The 20,816-nt window shown below is 44.5% G+C and overlaps 1 protein-coding gene across 1 annotated transcript in view; it reads left to right on the top strand.

Moving 5' to 3' along the window:
* Positions 1 to 19,384, top strand: part of MAJIN (membrane anchored junction protein) — a 40,925-nt gene extending 21,541 nt beyond the window's left edge. The window contains exons 7-10 of the mRNA XM_075325385.1: positions 161 to 190; positions 15,968 to 16,007; positions 16,107 to 16,222; positions 19,313 to 19,384. Coding sequence (XP_075181500.1) covers positions 161 to 190; positions 15,968 to 16,007; positions 16,107 to 16,222; positions 19,313 to 19,384 — 258 coding nt within the window. The remainder of the gene's footprint in view (positions 1 to 160; positions 191 to 15,967; positions 16,008 to 16,106; positions 16,223 to 19,312) is intronic.
* The last annotated feature ends 1,432 nt before the right edge of the window (positions 19,385 to 20,816 follow it).

The following is a 20,816-nucleotide window of genomic DNA, read 5'->3' as shown; positions in this document are numbered from 1 at the left end:
CCGCTGCAGCCAAACAATGGACACCAGGGCAGTGGTGGAGACAAAGCATGTTTTTTTTTCCAGTTTTTTTTTTTATGAACTATGCATATAGAGAAAGCTTTTCTGAAGCAGGACAGGTCTATGGCTGCAACATAATTGTCTTTTATATTTTTATATTCAGATCAGGGAAAATCCAGTAGCGGAAACTCAGGTGAGTGCACTACTTCTTTATTCACCCCACACACTAACCCTATTGATCTCCGAATTTGGCATCTATGGCCAGATCTAAATGAATTATTATAATAGCAATGAATAATGCAAAATCCTCTTTCTTTATATTTACAGGTGAATTAAAATCTAAAACTAATCATGTTCATAGAACAATTACTGACCATTGACTCATCAGCTAATTAGATTATCACACTTAATTACATAACAGACTACGGGGAGTTGCGCACATTACCTGCAGCACGTACACAGCTTAGAAATTAATAAACTGTGATTTGCCTTATCAGAAAAAGACAAGGCAGAAAGTGTACGTTGTGTAGATCTATTATGCCGTTCATTGTTAAAGTGAAGGCTGCTTTAAAGACAAATTATATTTTTTGTGAGTACTTAAAACCTGGGTGAACTTCAGTGAAAAAATACAGGATGTTAATAAGTTCTGTTCTTATGATTTTATTTACTAAGGTATTGTATTTCAAAATAGTTTAGCCAGGTTCACACACACCCTCACACACACCCCCACCCCCCCCCCCCCACACACACACACACCCACACACAAACGTGTTAGTGATGTACTGTAATTGGCGATTTAAAGGGCATGTCTAGAAAGTCACCATTGTTTATGCCAAGGGGACAAAGTGGTATAATAATAATAGATATGATACTCACCATACTTGTTCTACAGTTCTATAAATTCCCAGGTTCCCTATTTCCTGGTCATCTCTCCATATACAGGAAATGGAATCTTACACAGCCATGTCCTTGTAAAGCAGGGTCTCACCGCTGCAGGCAGTGATTGGCTCAGTTTGCAATTCCTGATATTTTCTGTGTACAGGACACAGAAGTAGAGGCCAGCAGGGATCCTATACTTAGGCCGGAGTCACACTTGTGAGTGACTCACGCGAGTCTCACATCGCATCACCCGGCATGGCTTGCCACTCTCCGGACAGGGGCATCTCAGGTTCGTAGAAATACATACAGCTGACTCGATCCTGTCCAGAGCAAGCCATGCCAGGTGATGTGATGCGAGACTCGCGTGCGTCACTCACAAGTGTGACTGCGGCCTAAGGGGTACTTTGCACACTACGACATCGCAAGCCGATGCTGCGATGCCGAGTGCGATAGTCCCCGCCCCTGTCGCAGCTGCGATATGTGGTGATAGCTGGCATAGCGAAAATTATCGCTACGCCAGCTTCACATGCACTCACCTTGCCCTGCGACGTCGCTCTGGCCGGCGACCCGCCTCTTTATTAAGGGGGCGGGCCGTGCAGCGTCATAGCAACGTCACACGGCAGGCGGCCAATAGAAGTGGACGGGCGGAGATGAGCGGGACGTAAACATCCCGCCCACCTCCTTCCTTCCGCATAGCCGACAGGAGCCGCTTTGAAGGAGGTAGGAGATGTTCCTCGCTCCTGCAACTTCACACACAGCGATGTGTGCTGCTGCAGGAACGAGGAACAACATCGGACCATCGCAGCAAGGTAATTATGGTTTTCGCCGACGCTACACCGATGATACGATTACGACGCTTTTGCGCTCGTTAATCGTATCATCTAGGCTTTACACACTACGATGTCGAGAGCGACGCCAGAAGTGCGTCACTTTCGAAATGACTCCACCGACATCGCACCTGCGATGTCGTAGTGTGCAAAGTACCCCTTAGACTAGCAAAATCCATCTGGTACATATCTATATGGGGAACAGAGCCACTCTGCAATGACATTTACATCATAAACAAGGGGAAATGTAGACTCTTGAGGCTAATAATGACATGTTATTAATATAGAAATTTAAAACATTGATAATACTAACATTAAGAAAAGGATGGCAGGTTCAGTAAAGTGCTAGCCTTAAACCAAGTGCATCAAATGTATGATAAAAAAGAATGTCCACATAAGTACTACAAAGAATGTACATATAGGTATAATGCACATAATGGTCATTTTCTTTAAGAATAATGATTGTGGGCACACATAAATAATCACATATTGTGAATGTTACCAAAAGAGTTCAAAGTAGAAAGTTAGCACCAAAAAGGACCCCAAGGGACCCCTGACACACGTTTCATGTGTTCAAATTCTATGCTTATTCATGGGGATAGTCTCTCCCTGTGCCCTGACTGGACCTTAAATTTCCCTGGCAATTGGCTATGTGACAAGAGTGGCGGACAAGGAAAGTGAAGTAATATAAGCAATGCGCACCCACCGTGGCTGCCACATAAGATCTATTAGTTTATATTAAATAGGCTTTTCCCATCAACCAATCCAAAGGTGGTGCTGCAAGAGATACTGGCACACACAAGATAGTGGCCACACAGAAAACACCCTTAACCCGTTTTTCAAATTTAGCCTCAGTAGAGCAAATTCACTTCAGAGAGGTACATTGCAAGGCTGTTTCCAGTCTTGGGCCCCTTTCTGCTATATATGCCCTCCATCCTGGTATATACAGTATGTCCTCCCATCCTGGGCCCATTACTGGTAAATATGTCCTCCATTCTGTTTTATATGTCCCCCATCCTCGTATACATGCCCACAATCCTATTCCCCTTCCTGGTAAATATGAACCCCATCCTGATATATATATGTCCCCCATCCTGGGCCCATTCCTGGTAAATATGTCCTCCATTCTGTTATATATGTCCCCCATCCTCGTATACTTGTCCTTAATCCTATTCCCCTTCCTGGTAAATATGAACCCCATCCTGATATATATGCCCCCATCCTGGTATATGTCTTTCATCCTATGCCCCTTCCTGGTATATTTGTCCTCCATCCTTGTATATATGTCCTGAGTCCCTTCCTGGTAAATATAAACCCCATCCTGGTAAATATGTCCCCCATTCTTGTGTGTATGTCCCCCATCCTCGTGTATATGTCCCCCAGCCTCGTGTATATGTCCCCCATCCTGGTATTTATGTCCCTTCTCCTGGTAAATATGTGTGATACCAATGTGATATGACTGAAGTATGAATGTGATTAAATAGGGATCATTATCAAAAGATAGGAGTGATCCCAGATATTATTTGACCTATCAATAATTCAGTATCAAAGAGATGTCCTCTGAATAGCCAATATGATGACCAAGGAATACATGTCAAACAGATAATGAGGAAGTCACATTTACAGTTCCACTTACCGGAAACTTGTGGTTGGCTTAAAGACAGGTTTAAGGAAGCTTGCATATGAAATTTACGGCTCATTGCAATATTTCACTAACACTATGGTCAACTGGCAGGATGTACAAGTAAATGTGCAGGAAGCTGCTGGTGCCCACAGCAGCTTGTGGTCAAGTTACATGAACATGACTCAGCTGTCACATGCTGGTGACCATTTAAACACAACCTACAAAGTTTTCCTATAAAATTACACCGGACTCGCTTAATGTTAGGGGAAACCTTCCAGGACATTGAAGTGTATGTACGCACTGTTCCTGTGATGCAAGATGCCATGTTGTTTCCTTATCATTAACTCGAGTTCCCTCCGATGTGAAAGGATTGCTACAACAAACGGTAATGTTGATGCATATTTCTGTTATTGTATAAGATTCTATGACTAAAAAAATAGTTCTTATGCCTATGTACCATTGACTATATATTCATGTGCTATTAAAATAAATAAGTATCTTGCTATAAAGAATCTTAGTATTCGTGCCTGATTAGGATATGTGAGGTAGCGCGGTCGGCTGCGCAGCAGAAGACACGGGATCCAGGCATCAAGGTTCACAGCACACGGTGTTTAATGTCCAAACAAAAATCCACAGCAATATACATGTCTCTCCAGCAGAGACTCAGGGAGTTGTGATCACTCCCTCACACCCGGCACACCTGCCCTCGTTCCTGATTCTATTTAACCCTTCCTTCAGTCTGTAGGGAAACAGCATTAACCCTATAGTGGATTCACTTTCTATCATGGAGTGAGCACAACCTGGGCGAGACATACCGGCCGTCATAGATAACCCCGGTCACAGTCTCACATACCCCCCCCCTCAGTTCAAGCGTGTGGGGTTGAACTCCAGCCATCAAACACGGGCCGCGGGACAAGGCATCGGCGTTGCCCTGCAACCTACCGGCCCGGTGTTCAACCGTAAACCGGAAGTTCTGCAGAGAAAGGAACCACCGGGTAACCCGGGCATTCCGTTCCTTGGCGGACCTCATCCAGACCAGTGGAGAGTGATCCGTCACCAAGCGAAACTGCCGTCCCAGCAGGTAATAGCGTAGGGACTCCAAGGCCCACTTGATCGCCAGGCACTCCTTCTCCACTACGCTATAATTCCGCTCGGGAGGGGTGAGCTTCCTACTTAAGAAGGTGACGGGGTGTTCCTCCCCCTGAACCACCTGAGACAGCACTGCCCCCAGGCCGACCTCCGAGGCGTCAGTCTGTACTATGAACTCCTTCCGGAAATCAGGGTTGACAAGAACGGGCCGTCCGCACAGGACCCCCTTCAGGGCCCGGAAGGAGTCCTCGGCCTGCGGAGTCCAGCGCACCATGACGGACTTCTTGCCTTTGAGAAGGTCAGTCAAGGGGGCTGATAGTCCCGCAAAATCCTTTACAAACCTCCTGTAGTACCCCACGATACCCAGGAAGGCCCTAACCTGCTTCGTGGTCAGGGGTCTAGGCCACTTCTGGATCGCCTCAACCTTGTTAATTTGGGGCTTAATCACTCCTTGGCCTATCACGTAGCCCAAGTAGCGGGCTTCCGTGAGTCCCAATGCACATTTCTTGGGATTGGCTGTCAATCCGGCTGTTCGAAGCGCGTCCACCACCGCTTGTACCTGTTCCAAGTGGGTCTGCCAATCGGAGCTGTAAATAATGATGTCATCCAGGTACGCTGATGCATACGCCTGGTGGGGTTCCAGCACTAAGTCCATCAACCTCTGGAACGTGGCCGGAGCGCCATGTAACCCAAAAGGCAAGACAACATAGTGGAAGAGACCCTCCGGCGTAACAAAAGCTGTTTTCTCCTTGGCGGACTCCGTTAGTGGCACCTGCCAGTACCCTTTGGTCAGGTCGAGCGTGGTAAAATATCGCGCCTGTCCCAGCCTATCAATCAGCTCATCCACCCGGGGCATGGGGTAGAGATCGAACTTGGATATTTCGTTCAATCTCCTAAAGTCATTGCAGAACCTTAAGGAGCCATCGGGTTTTGGTATTAGGACAATCGGACTAGCCCATTCACTCCGGGATTTTTCGATGACCCCCAGGCGTAACATTGTCTTTACTTCCTCCGATATGGCTTGTCGTCGAGCCTCCGGCACCCGGTATGACTTCAGGCGTACCTTCAGGTGGGGCTCGGTGACAATATCATGTCGTATCAGACTGGTCCTACCGGGCAGCTCGGAGAAGACATCGGGGTTCTGCTGAACCAACCGTCTGGCCTCTCGCCTCTGTTGCTTGGTGAGGGCTTCTCCAATCCTTACTTCCGGTTCGTCCTCTCCGGAGGTCGCTGGAGCCGGATGTGAACGACCCGAAGAGGAGGGAGGTGGGGAAAAAACAGCCATCAGGCTTTCCCGTTCCTGCCAAGGTTTTAATAGGTTGACATGGTATATTTGTTCAGGTTTCCGCCTACCGGGCTGCAATACTTTATAGTTAACCACCCCTACTCTTTCCTTTATCTCGTAGGGGCCTTGCCACTGAGCCAGGAATTTGCTCTCCGCCGTGGGGATCAATACCAACACCCGATCCCCGGGTTTAAAGGTCCGCACGGTGGCTTGTCTATTGTAGCCGCCGCTTTGCGCGGCCTGAGCCTCCTGTAAATGCTCCTTCACAATTGGCATGACCGCGCTTATGCGGTTCTGCATTCCTAAAATGTGTTCGATCACACTTTTATGGGGGGTGGGCTCTTGTTCCCATGTTTCCTTTGCCAGGTCCAACAATCCCCGGGGATGTCGCCCGTATAACAACTCAAAAGGCGAAAACCCCGTGGATGCCTGTGGCACCTCACGGATGGCAAACATCAAATAGGGAAGCATCATATCCCAGTCTTTCCCGTCTTTTGAAATCACCCTTCTTAGCATGGTTTTCAGGGTTTTATTGAAACGCTCGACTAAACCGTCCGTTTGAGGATGATACACAGACGTACGCAACTGCTTGATCTGGAGTAGCCGGCATAGCTCTTTGGTCACTTTAGACATGAATGGGGTCCCCTGATCCGTAAGGATCTCCTTGGGCAACCCCACCCGGCAGAACACAGCAAACAACTCCCGAGCTATAAGCTTTGCTGCAGTATGTCTGAGAGGTATCGCCTCGGGATACCGGGTGGCATAGTCAACGATCACTAGGATGTGTTGGTGCCCTCGAGCGGACTTTACGAGGGGCCCCACCAGATCCATCCCTATCCGTTCAAAAGGGACTTCTATAATGGGTAACGGTACCAACGGACTGCGAAAATGGGTCAGGGGTGCAGTAAGCTGACACTCCGGGCAGGTTTCGCAGAACCGTTTTACCTCCCCAAAGACCCCGGGCCAATAGAACCTTTGCAATATTCGCTCCTGCGTTTTCTTGACCCCTAGGTGACCACTCATCAGGTGTTTATGAGCCAAGTCGAGGACCCGCCGGCGATGCGGCTGGGGCACCACCAACTGTTCTACCCCTACGCCCCGTATTTCATCTACCCGGTAGAGTAAATCCTGCTTAAGAGCGAAATGGGGGTACCTTACCTGGGCACCGGGCAGCTGTGCCACCCCGTCAACTACTGTCACCCGACTCCGGGCATGTATTAACGTAGGGTCCTGGAGTTGGGCTGTCCCAAACGTATCCGGGGACGCCTCCAACTCCGGGATGGGCTCGACCGTCTCAGCCTCTCCTGCCAATACCTCTAGGGGCGACCTATCGGGTTCACACTCTGTCCCTATCATGGTGACCCCTACGGCAGGTGTCCCGGATTCAGGATTGTAGGGCTCAGGTCCCGGACCGACCAATATCTGAGGGGACTTAGGGGGTCCCCTCCATAAAGTCCAAAAATAGGGCAGATCCCTTCCTAGGATCACGTCATAAGGAAGAGTGTTAAGAAGTCCCACCTCATGTTGCACCTGACCGCAAGGTGCTGTGATGGTGACAATCCCCGTGGGATAGTCGCGGCGGTCCCCATGTATGCAAACCACCCCCACGGTGCGTCCTGTGGCCTTTACTTTAGCTCTCAAGGTGGATCGCACAAGGGTCACTAAGCTTCCGGAATCCAACAATCCTGTAACCGGACATCCATTCACCTGTATTTGGCACAAGTGGGGCTCTGTCTCTGGGGAGACCAGGTCAGCGGTACACACCACCTGAGCATACATTGAACCCCGCCGGGTAACCCCACAATCCATGGGCTCCGTGGTCAGGGGACACTGGGCTTCCATATGTCCCACCCGCTGGCACCGCCAACATCTAATAGGGAAGGAAACCCCCTTGACAAGTTGTCGTTTAGGGTACATGGCCTTCCGGACCTCAGGAACGGCGGGCGCGGCCTCAGCCAGGATGGTAGCGGACTCCTGTACCGGTGTCGGCGGTGGGTCCTTGGCCCTAGGCTTGGAGGGGCCGGACCGACGGGCGGTACGCAAAGTCTCAGTGTCCCGTATCAAGTCCTGCGTAGCCACATGCCGCTCTACCAGGGACACTAATTGGTCCAGGGTACTCGGGTCACCCTGTCCTACCCACCGTTGAACGGTGACGGGTAAAGTGCGCACAAAACGATCCACTACTACCCTTTCCACCATTTGCGCCGGGCTCAGAGTGTCAGGCTGCAACCACTTTTTTACAAGATGTAATAAGTCATAGGCCTGGGAGCGTACGGGTTTGGCTTCCTCATAGAACCACTGATTTACCCGCTGAGCCCGTACATAGGTATTCACCCCCAACCGAGCCAGTATTTCGGCTTTCAGGGTCACATAGTCAATGGCGTCCTCGGTACCGAGGTCCAGGTACGCTTTTTGGGGTTCCCCCGTCAGATAGGGCGACAATACCTCAGCCCACTGCGGGGTCGGCAGCTTTTCCCGCTCGGCCACCCGCTCAAACACCGCCAGGAACGCTTCCACATCATCACCCGGGGTCATCTTTTGCAACGCTTGTCTCACCGCTTTCCGGACGCTGCCGTCGTCACCCGGTCCCGGGGTTGTTGCTGCCGGTCCGGCACGGATCGACTTGGCCAGGAGAACCATCTGTTCTTGGTGCCTTTTTTCCTGCAATTGTAAGGCTTGCTGCTGACGTGCATTGGCCTGCTCCATCTGTTCTTGGTGCATTTTGTCCTGCACTTGCAAGGATTGCTGCTGACGTGCATTGGCCTGCTCCATCTGTTCTTGGTGCATTTTGACCTGCACTTGCAAGGATTGCTGCTGACGTGCATTGGCCTGATCCAACTGTTCTTGGAGTTTTTTTTCCTGCACTTGCAAGGATTGGAGCAGGTGTGCATTGGTCTGTTGCTGCTGTGCATTAGCCTGTTGCTGCTGTGCATTAGCCTGAGCCAAATGCTTTAGTATGTCCTCCATGGCGTCGCCGGGTTTGGGCTGTAGTATAGCCGCTCGAATCCAGGACATGCGCAGCTGGGTCACCAGGGATGGATGCTACACCTCACCGGCTGTCATGCCCGCCGATTCTCCACCATATGTGAGGTAGCGCGGTCGGCTGCGCAGCAGAAGACACGGGATCCAGGCACCAAGGTTCACAGCACACGGTGTTTAATGTCCAAACAAAAATCCACAGCAATATACATGTCTCTCCAGCAGAGACTCAGGGAGTTGTGATCACTCCCTCACACCCGGCACACCTGCCCTCGTTCCTGATTCTATTTAACCCTTCCTTCAGTCTGTAGGGAAACAGCATTAACCCTATAGTGGATTCACTTTCTATCATGGAGTGAGCACAACCTGGGCGAGACATACCGGCCGTCATAGATAACCCCGGTCACAGTCTCACAGATATCAGTGAGCGCTTCGTAAGTACGGGCTTTCAGCCCCCTTTTTAGTAGAATTTAGCAAGACATAAATTGGCGTAGTCGGCAGGATTACTTCTATAAGAAGTAATTAACGAATTTTTGTAATTTAGAAGTTAAAAACATATATTTGGCAAATTTCCAGATATTTTTTTCAATCTTTTTGCATAGTGTCAAAATGTTCAAAAAACGTAAGGATAATGTTAAGGAGGTTGTTGTGGAGATCCCGAGCTGGATTGAGGCTCCCTACAATCTTATAGCACATGAATTGGTCAATTGTGGATTGGCAGAACAATGGCAGAATAAGCTCAAGGGTTGTGAAGCTACTGATGTTGTTAACGTACTCAGCGGTGCCCCTGTGAAAGCAGGTGATGTAGTGTCTTTAGCACGGCACAAACAATGGCAGGATAAGCTTAAGGGTAGTGAAGCTACTGATGTTGTGAATGTATTCGGTAGTGTCCCTGTGAAAGCAGGTGATGTAGTGTCTTTAGCACGGCACAAACAATGGCAGGATAAGCTTAAGGGTAGTGAAGCTACTGATGTTGTGAATGTATTCGGTAGTGTCCCTGTGAAAGCAGGTGATGTAGTGTCTTTAGCACGGCGCAAACAATGGCAGGATAAGCTTAAGGGTAGTGAAGCTACTGATGTGAATGTATTCGGTAGTGTCCCTGTGAAAGCAGGTGAAGTAGTGTCTTTAGGACGGCGCATCTGGATTTTGGCAAGTGCATATAGTGTAATGCATGAGCGTAATCTAAAGATAGAGAAGAAAAGTTCCCAGATGGAACAAAAGATGATAGAATCAGGTTGCCTGAAAACAGTTCTGGAATGTAATACCAGACTGTTGAAGGATAAATTGGAACATTATCAGAATGTGGCACAAAAAGCTGTCATAAAAATTGCTCAAAATAAGTACAAGAAAAGAAGAGGAAAGGTAAATAAAATCCAAATTGCTCAAAATAAGTACAAGAAAAGAAGAGGAAAGGTAAATAAAACCAAAGTACATAAAAGTATCGTCTCAGCTTCTATAAACTGGGATCCCGATACTTGGGATGGGGATGTGTGGGATTCATCTTCATCATCTGATGAGGAGGATTACCATAAAGGGAGCATTCAGGCTAACCCAGTAAGGAGGCGCCTAGAGAGGACAGAGAATGAGATCATCCGGGAACATGTCCGGGATGGTCAGGGGAATCTGCAATATGACGAAGATGGTAATGCCATCACAAATGAGAGAACGATTCCTCATGTAAAAAATCGAGTTACCATTGAAGATTACTCTCAGGGAGAAGTTGATAGCATTTTAACACAGTTTAGACAAAAACCAGGAGAAGGAGAAATTCCCTGGTTGGTCAGGGTGCACGATCTCGGAGGAGGTGGAGTGCACTTTGACGCCGGAGACGTGGCAAAATTTGTCACCATGTCTCGTGACCCAGAAATTCAGAGATCAATAAAAAATTATTTTGTTGATCATAATGAGCATGGTACTCAAAACTTAATCATGATCTTAGCCCATGCTTTTCTGGACAAATACCCATCAGAAGCAGACTTTCCTATCAATGGTAAACCTTGGTATACCTTAAAAGATGGTATGGAAAGACTGAAGGAAGAAGCAATGAGGAATGCTCTTCCTCTTTTGGGAATGGATGATGATGATTATCTCCAGTACCCATTGACAGCCAGCATAAGAAATAGGCTGGTTAAACATGCTCCTCCAGCATACAAAACAGTTATTTTAACCTTAACTGTAGCGCTGACTGGAGAATCAATCGGTGTAGTTTTAGGGAGGATGAGGGAGTCACAGGATATGGGACAGTGGGCTAAATCGTCCCCTGGAGGCCATGTTGGTAACAGTAAGCCAAACAATCCTGATTGGAAAGAGAAATCAGTAGGGAAGGCCCCACGGGTGTCTCGCAAAGACATGTTCCAGGCTTTGCTTAAAGCCGGGATCAATAAGGAAAGGATTGATGGAAAGGAGACAGGAGAATTATGGAAGTTGTACAAACAGAAAGTTTTATCTGCAAAGAAAGTGACCACTACAAATGTGGAAGGGGGTTCAAAAACCCCCAAGGTAAAGAAATCAGAAGGAAAAGGGGAAAACCCCCCAAAGAAAGTGTCTTGGGAAGATTTTCAGTCAGTTTATCCATGGGAAGGACTGGCTGCAGCCGTGGCCACAAAGGTCATGGAAGGAAGGGCTAATACACAGACTGAAGTCTGTGTAAATGAAAGTTCAGAAGGAAGTGATTTACCATAGGTAGCCAGCCAAGCCCCCCTATTGATAAAAAGGGACGAACGTCCCTACGTCAATCTTAGCATACATTGGAAAGGGGGAAATGTTCAGAGAGTCCCAGCTTTGATTGACACGGGGGCGGAGGCTACTTTAATTCATGGAAACCCAGAAAAAATAAAAGGACCTCGAGTAAAAATTGCTGGACTAGGTGGTCAAGTGATCACCGGGGTTCAGACACAGGTAGCTTTGAAGATAGGTAAATTACCTATCAAGGAGTATATGGTACTGGTAGTACCTATACCAGAATATATTTTGGGAATTGATATCCTAAAATGGATGACTCTTAATCTAACCGAAGGAAAATTCTCCTTTGGTGTTATGTCTTGTCATAAGGAAATGCAGATTTCACATTATATCAATGATATAATGATACAAGGACAAGATGAGCAAAGTGTGAGAGATCAATTGACAAAACTGGTTGCTCATATGAGGAGTAAAGGATGGGAAATCAATGATGCCAAGGTTCAAGGACCGTCTCAGGTGGTAACATTTCTAGGGATTCAGTGGAACAAGGGGCACAGAGAGATCTTGCCCAATGCCAGACAGAAAATTATTAATTTTCCGGTCCCTAAATTTAAACAGGAGACTCAGTCTTATATTGGATTGTTTGATTTTTGGAGACAACGTATCCCTCATTTGGGACAAATGTTGGCTCCTTTGTACAAAGTAACGAGGAAAAAATATGAGTTCCACTGGGGAGAGGAACAGCAAAATGTGTTTGAGATGGTCAGGGAAGTGTGGCAAGACATTGAAGGGATTATTCAATCTACCAAGACCACTGTATTTCATGTCGATGCTCATGTCCCTACTAACTCACTTGAACGTTTGTTTAATTCAGAAGCAGATAAAGCAGCAGCCATCAGACAAGTCAGTCCAACAGTTGACAAGGCAAGGTACAGCTGTTTGGGCACACCAGAAAGAGCGACACCTTATTCAGCAGGTGTAGCCCTCAGTACATTGGAAACTGTCGTGGTACCCCCAGGTAAGGTAAAACCAATTTCAACAGGATTGGGTTGCCATACACCAAAGGATCATTATGGTCAAATAGCCACTCGTTCTAGTTTAGTGTTAAAAGGAGCCATAGTGGTGGGAGGGGTAATAGAGGCAGATTATCAGGGAGAAATCAAGGTACTGATGCTAAATTTGGGAAATGAACCTTTGATATTGATGAAACACCAGAAGGTGGCTCAGATGTTGATAATTCCAATAAACTTGTCTGAAATAAGAGAAGGAACTGCCCCGGCAGAATTAACAATACGGGGTACTAAAGGTTTTGGATCCTCTAATATTACAAATCTAGGAGCAAAAATATGGATTCAAAACCTCCAAGGACCGCCCTCAGAGACAGAGGTAATAGCGGTCGGAAAAGATCGTACTCTCCTGATGAGACCAGGAGTGGAGAAGTGGGAATATGTCCCACAAGAAAAATGTTATTTACGAGAATAATAGTGTATCTTTATTTGCAGAAGGTGTTGTAAATAAGCGGAATCCATGGTATCGGTCACTGGGAAGAGCTCGACAGTGATGAGATGGAGAAATTCCTGTGTTTGATGTTTGCCTCTTTGGTCGTTGGATGGACAAGTCTACATCAGGAGGAACCTATGGCGAATAAATTTCTGATGCACCATCACATTTTCAACACACAGATTGCTGGATCTGTACACATTCTCCGGTTACAGCCACCAGTATCCCTTATCTGGATGTCCCGGTATCGATGGAGGAAATCTTAAAGTAGAAAAGTTGTTCTGATCATCTTGCTGATAAAGACACTCGAAGTGTTCATCTATAGAATGCGACAGTACCTATTTCCATAGTGGGATGGATCAATCTTCCATGGTGGCAAGGCAATTTGAATGCAACAGTCACCAATTTGCAATATCTGGCTTTTAAGGGAGGAATTTGGGTACCAAGAAATAAGACTGGACTGACTAACCTGGAATTCATCCCTATAGAGAATATAAAAATAAGTTTTGGGACAGCTATAAATACTGTAGATGCTTTTAAACCCAGCTTAGTGGAAAGGACAATTCATGATATGTTATGGCCTTATGCCAATATGTTCATAAATGGGAGTAGTGAAACTTGTAGTAACATATCGGGAAATGTAATGTGTAATGATTCCTTTGAATATCGAGCAAATGCCAAAACACATGATGTCCAAGGGAGCTTTTCAGATAATATTGCTTTTAGTTTTAATATACATAGTAGTGAAAGTGATTATATTTGTGATTCAACGTTTATCCAAACAAACCAAGAAAACAAAATTTGTGGCAAACGATATTTCTTGGTCATGGTATGGTATATTCCGAGTGATCTTCCTCTAGTGGAATACTGATGATGAAAAATAATCCCTGGGATCAAGGACCGATTGTGATACCAATGTGATATGAATGAAGTATGAATGTGATTAAATAGGGTTCATAATCAAAAGATAGGAGTGATCCCAGATATTATTTGACCTATCAATAATTCAGTATCAAAGAGATGTCCTCTGAGTAGCCAATATGATGACCAAGGAATACATGTCAAACAGATAATGAGGAAGTCACATTTACAGTTCCACTTACCGGAAACTTGTGGTTGGCTTAAAGACAGGTTTAAGGAAGCTTGCATATGAAATTTACGGCTCATTGCAATATTTCACTAACACTATGGTCAACTGGCAGGATGTACAAGTAAATGTGCAGGAAGCTGCTGGTGCCCACAGCAGCTTGTGGTCAAGTTACATTAACATGACTCAGCTGTCACATGCTGGTGACCATTTAAACACAACCTACAAAGTTTTCCTATAAAATTACACCGGACTCGCTTAATGTTAGGGGAAACCTTCCAGGACATTGAAGTGTATGTACGCACTGTTCCTGTGATGCAAGATGCCATGTTGTTTCCTTATCATTAACTCGAGTTCCCTCCGATGTGAAAGGATTGCTACAACAAACGGTAATGTTGATGCATATTTCTGTTATTGTATAAGATTCTATGACTAAAAAAATAGTTCTTATGCCTATGTACCATTGACTATATATTCATGTGCTATTAAAATAAATAAGTATCTTGCTATTAAGAATCTTAGTATTCGTGCCTGATTAGGATATCAGTGAGCGCTTCGTAAGTACGGGCTTTCAGCCCCCTTTTTAGTAGAATTTAGCAAGACAATATGTCCTTATCCTGGGCCACTTTATGGTTTATATAATCCTCATTCTACCTGTAAAAAAACTCAAAAACATTCTACTCACCTTCCCGGTTCCCATGTTGTGCAGCATCCTCTTCTGTAGCTGGCGCAGTGGCTAGCAGCTGAAATTGCGTGACTGCTGCTATGGCTATGCATGATATCACTGCTATGCGTATCCAGTCACGGGCACGCTGGTGTCAGCTGCCGATCTCTGTTTGGCCGACAGTGCCTATTGTAGTGCAGGGAGCCAGCTGGTCTCTGTGCAGCAAAGCATTTCAACTGGAAGTTAATTCTCGGACGCACATCCAACTAAAGTAGGGGCTGGTGTCTGTGAGTCCCCTCAACCCCTGGGCCTAGTACCTTGCCAACCACAATCATTTAGCTGCTTCACAGCTATCAAAGTCTGAAGCAGTTAAAAGTTAAGGGTACTTTACACGCTGCGACATCTCTACCGATATATCGTCGGGGTCACGTCGTTAGTGATGCACATCCGGCGCCGGTAGCGACATCGCAGCGTGTAACACTAATGAGCGACGATCAACGATCGCATAATCGTTCCAAAACGGTGATCGTTGACACGTCGTTAATTTCCTTAATATCGCTGCAGCCACCAGTACGCTGTTGTTCGTCGTTCCTGCGGCATCACACATCGCTATGTGTGACACCGCAGGAGCGACGAACATCTCCTTACCTGCGTCCACCGGTAATGCGGAAGGAAGGAGGTGGGCGGGATGTTACGTCCCGCTCATCTCCGCCCCTCCTCTGCTATTGGCCGGCTGCTTAGTGACGCCGCAGTGACGTCGCTATGACGCTGAACGCACCTCCCCCTTGAGGGAGGGATTGTTCGACAGTCACAGCGATGTCGCTGACCAGGTATGTGCATGTGACGCTGCCGTAGCGATAATGTTTGCTACAGCAGCGAGCACCAAATGTCGCACGAGCGACGGGGGCGGGAGCTATCGCGCTCGACATCGCTAGCAAACGCTAGCAATGTCACAGCGTGTAAAGTACCCCTTAAAAAAATCACCAAAAAAATGAATATAATGTATAGAAATGTCAAGACAACTTGTACATATGTTCTGTGTTTTGTAACGCTTTATCAGACAGCTTCCAGACATTGTGTGAACACACCCTTAGAAGTCTCACTGTTATTTAGTTTTTAGTGTCTGTTTTCCATATATTTGGCAGTGTCCAAACTTGCCCAAATTATAACATGTAAAGCTATGATGAATTTTGAAGGAAGCTCTTTTAGGGTATACTACTTCAGAATTACACTGTAGTGTAATAATGTTATAGTGCGAATATGTGTGGAAGTCTTTATAATGTTAACATTCATTTTTTTTTGACAATCTGTTCTGTTTTTTTCATCAAATTTTTTTGGAAAAAAAAAAATAAAGGATGAGGAAACACCAGACAGAGAAAAGTGCCAGGACAGTGGTGAGGACTGGAGTTACTGTCCTTTTCTCATACACGTATTTGCTTTATTGAGAAGGCATGACATGGTTTTCTTCACAAAATCTAACATTCTAATTACAGATAATGAAGAATGTCGTATAATTAACCAGCCAGATGATCTACAAAGCATTTCATGCCCAACTCCAGGTCATAACACTCAGAAAAATGAAGGCTTTCTAGATTTCTTTATGGGGCAAGTACTTTTAGTATGTGTCTATGTAGACTTTTTAGGCTAAATCAAAGAGTATATCTGGCCCATATTTGCTATGGACCACACACAATGCTATCCTATTAAAGAGGGTCTTTTTCAGCTCCCCTGACAAGTCTAGTTAAGTAAACACATGTATCAGAATAATAATTCTGATGGATCTTTTCTAAGAACTGTTTTTGTCTGTCTAAAAATGCGTAATGAAGTGATAGCCTGACATCGACAGCTCTGAATGGACTTTAGTAAAAAAAAACCTGTGGATATAAAAAGCGCATATAGGGTCTTACCAGGATAACAACAGCAAGGGTTAATGAAAACCACTCACCTGAGATAGTTGTGTGACACACAACCAGTATTAAATCATGTATCAGCTGCTGCAGACTCCACGTGCCAAAGGCAGAAGCAAGAAAAAAACAAGGATAAAAAGTGGAAAAACGTCCTCGCTGATGTGCAAATAAAGAGTTAATTCCAAATAAGAGCAATGCAGGGTGGTTTATTCTACGCGTTTCGGAGATAACCCCTCTCCTTCATCAGGAAATCCACAAAAAAAGGTGGATTTCCTGATGGAGAGGGATTATCTCCGAAACGCGTAGAATAAACCACCCTGCATTGCTCTTATTTGGAATTAACTCTTTATTTGCACAGCAGCGAGGACGTTTTTCCACTTTTTATCCATGTTTTTTTCATGAATAGACTTTGTCAGAGTGTTTAGGACATAACATAAAAAAGGTTAAACCTCTTAACAAAGTTAAATATATTGGCAGGCCTGAATCTGCTGTGACTGCCAACAAACACAAAAATACAACACAGCAACCTATGGGATCTAAGATATATGCCAGCGAGGGATATTTTTTATTATTTCATTCAATTTCAGCAGTATTTAGTATAAACTTGTGGCACATTGATCAAAATGTGTGAGCCCACCTACCACGCCAAGGCGATCTTAATCTAAACTGTATACGTCACTCCTTTCTTTTGCACCCACGTCTAACAAAGGTAACATAGAATAGGTAGGAATCACATTATTTAAATTAAAAAAAAAAGTTTTGGACAGATGTGATTAGAGGATGATATGTGCACATGTTAAGTATTTGCTGCAGAAATTTCTGCATCAAAAACAGGTTTCTTCGCAGGAAAAATACAGCATAAAAACATGCGTTTTTGCGGCATTTTGTTTTTCATGCATTTTGTATGGTTTTTTTTTTTTTCATTCGTTAAATGGATGAAAAAAAATCCTTAAAGAATTGACATGCTACAGATTTGAACCTGCTTCAAAGTAAAACATAAGCAACATGTGCATAAAATTTCAGAAATCTTATTGACTTTGACGGGATAGAAAAATGCAGCTTTTTTTCCACTGCAAAAAGGCGCAAGAAAAATTGTCTGAAAAACGTGGCAAAAGCGCAAAGTGTGAACATACTCTAAGATAAGGGCATTCACTGCCTCCGTTGCCAAAAATTCAACAGCTCCCAACAAAATTAAATATATAGGCAGTTACAAATTTGATCTGAGTGCAATGCAAAAGGAAGCCAAAATGTACAGCATCCTGTGCACATTATATGCAAACATTAAATATTTCTATTACTGTATTTTATATTATATTACTGCCTTGTTAGCTATACTTCAGGTTGTAACAATCAAAAAGACTGCTGGAACACCATTGTAAATGTGAATAGGGTGCTAGCCAAAATATACACAATGTATATGAAGTGAAAGCTGCACACCAACTGGTGTGCAGCTTTCACTTTATATACTTCAGGTTGTAGATATGTACATCGAGGTCAAGGGAATTGGTAACACCCAATTGTCAATTTATTCATACATTTCAGTAAAGAATAACAGAAACAACACAAGAATGGTTTTTAAGAAAATATACTCCACCATTGTAATTTTATGGAAAATACAACTATTTACTAGATCAAACATGTCAGGAGAGACAGCAAGTTTTCCTTAATCACCTTACTGTCACATGGAGATTTTTACAAACTTCGCCAACTGTCATGGTGGCTTCAGGTTCTATTCACACTATAGATTCTGCTGACACTCCGATACTTTTTTGGTGTCTTTGGTCAACTCAGGTAGACTCGGAAGTCGACCAGCAGAGTGGTGATTCATAGGCAAGCTAGAAAGAGTTGATCTCTGCTAGTCTGCTTGTTAGTCTCCTTTTTATATCATATGTTTTGGGGGAGCCAATCACATGTGCTCCCCTCCTATATATGCTGGCTAGATCCTTTCACCTATGCCAGCTATAAACCAAAAGAAAAAAATGGAAGCTCACCATGCTGTATGTAGCAGTTTCAGTCCATGAAATGGGTGCCAGATCCTCTGGTAAGGCTAGACCAGAAAGGTAGAAGTGAAGAAGTGAAGGAACGACATCTTCCAAGGAGCGATGAGTAAAATAAAAAATCTTTATTCAAAGCATTTTAAAAACACTAAAAAAAAACTGCAGCATCATGCATTTCTGGTGCACACAAAGACACCCTTTTGTGTCTTTTTGTGTGCCAGAAATGCATCAGGTGTTAACATACTGCAGGTTTTTTTTAGTGTTTTTAAAATGCTTTGAATAAAGCTTTTTGATTTTACTCATCGCTCCTTGGAGGATACCGTTCCTTCACTCCTTCATTTGTGACAGCTATAGTTTATCTTAGCTGTTCTGGTGAGGTGTTGTGATCCAGACTATCTGGTGGTTGCTATACTTGTTGTGCGGGAGTGCTTGTTGCCTTTTTGTTGCTACCTTCCTGCTCTTGCTTTACTCCTGAGTCTCTCATTATCTATTCCTGTTGTGTGTGCAGTTGGTTAGAGTTTTGGTTTTCTTTTGTCTGTCTTTATTTGTTTTCTATTAAATTCCTGCATCGCCCTTCTTTTCTGAGAGGAAAGTATCAGAGTAGTACTGTTCAGGAGCATAGCCAGGAACAAGACTCAGGCATCTCCACCATCAGGAGTAACCCTGATATCAGGGATAGCCTAGGGTCCCCTAGCGTGAGGGACAGCATAGGAGCCCCTATTCCCGGCTATCCTAACAGTTACCTTGTGACACTTACAGACTGGACTTATTCTCAATAATGTTCATTGATTTCAGCTTTACTCCACTCAGGTTCCTGTTCGGGAAATGATAATCTGCATAATACAGAACCTTCAGGACGAAAAGTGAACCCTTGAAGAACTGTTCATTCTGTTTTCTTGTTCAACTATAATTTTATTTCTGAATAATTGTTCTTATCTTATATACAAACAACCAAATAAAATGTACATGTTTAAAACCTTTTCCATTGTCAAAGAATATATTACGAGTGCTAAGCTCGGTCACAAAACATTATACAGTAATGGCTCATTAATCTATATTATAGACCTCAGGAAATTCCAAACATTCTTATTTCTGAGGGAAGTTAGAGAAGGGGATATTTAAAGAGGTTATCCTCAAATAGGTGTTAAAGACCTATCCACAAGATGGGTATTAATAGCAGATTGACGGGGGTCCAATATCTGGCACCCCCCAATCAGCTGCTATTTGCTCCAGTGGCATGTGAATACAAGCTAAGTTGACAGAGCAAATAACAGTTGATCTTCAGGGTGCCGGATGTTGGATCCGTATCTGCTATTGTGGAAAGCTCATTCAATGCTCTATCCAGCCATCGCCTTCAGTAATAACTCAATGCGATCAATATAATATGTTAAAACAAAATGAAACACCAAATTGCTTTGGAGGGAGGGGCAGGGGTAGCCACAGCATTTAGGCACATGCACATATTGATAATGATACCAGATAATTGTTTTCTATAACAATGTGTATGGTGAAATTTCTCTATTATTCCTCTAGGAAGTTTATGAGTAATTGACAACTGGGTGTTACCAGTTGGAGGCGTGTCTCTACACACTTTGCCCAATCAGAGCTGACAGTATCATATTGCATCAGGACAAACTCTTTGACAAGGTACAATGGTAATGTTAGGGTGAACTCTAACCCGAGATCACTAGTTGCCTACTGCCTGGCCTAATTGGTGTGGATCGAATGCATGCTTGAAAAATGAGATCAGACACACAGTCGGATATTCATCTTTCCTCGACAAAAGTCGGCCCGGACTCTCCTTTATTTCAACTGAAGCATGCCCTGATATAACCTTGGAAAGGGGCATGTACGGATGTGTTCATTGGTCAGAGGGTTGAACAATGTGTTAGTCCATGAGCTGATTGGTGGGTGTCATCGTAGGCAGGTCTATGATGTCATTGGATGGATCCATGGTGATGGGAGGGACGTCATCTGGTGGATCCATGCTGATGGTAGGGTCTGTGATGTTATCGGGGGCCATCTTGGGTTCCTCTGAAGACTGACTGGCTTATGTATAGAGAATTGATTTCATTGAACACACTTCTCACAGTGCTCTATGTCCAGAGGTTAATTAAGTATTTCATCTTATGGTTCTCCTCAACAGTAACACCCATTTGTCAATGTGTTCATAATTATTCAGGCAAAATAACAAAAGAATAGCACAATACATAGTTAGAGAACTTGCACCAAAATTGTCATTTCATGAGAAATACAACTCTTTAATAAAACATTTATTGCTTTTGTGATGACTGTCACA

This window comes from Anomaloglossus baeobatrachus, chromosome 10 (assembly GCF_048569485.1).
Source record: "Anomaloglossus baeobatrachus isolate aAnoBae1 chromosome 10, aAnoBae1.hap1, whole genome shotgun sequence".
NCBI lineage: Eukaryota > Metazoa > Chordata > Amphibia > Anura > Aromobatidae > Anomaloglossus > Anomaloglossus baeobatrachus.
The sequence above is the reverse complement of the archived record's forward strand: the minus strand, read 5'-3'. Positions and strand labels throughout refer to the sequence as shown.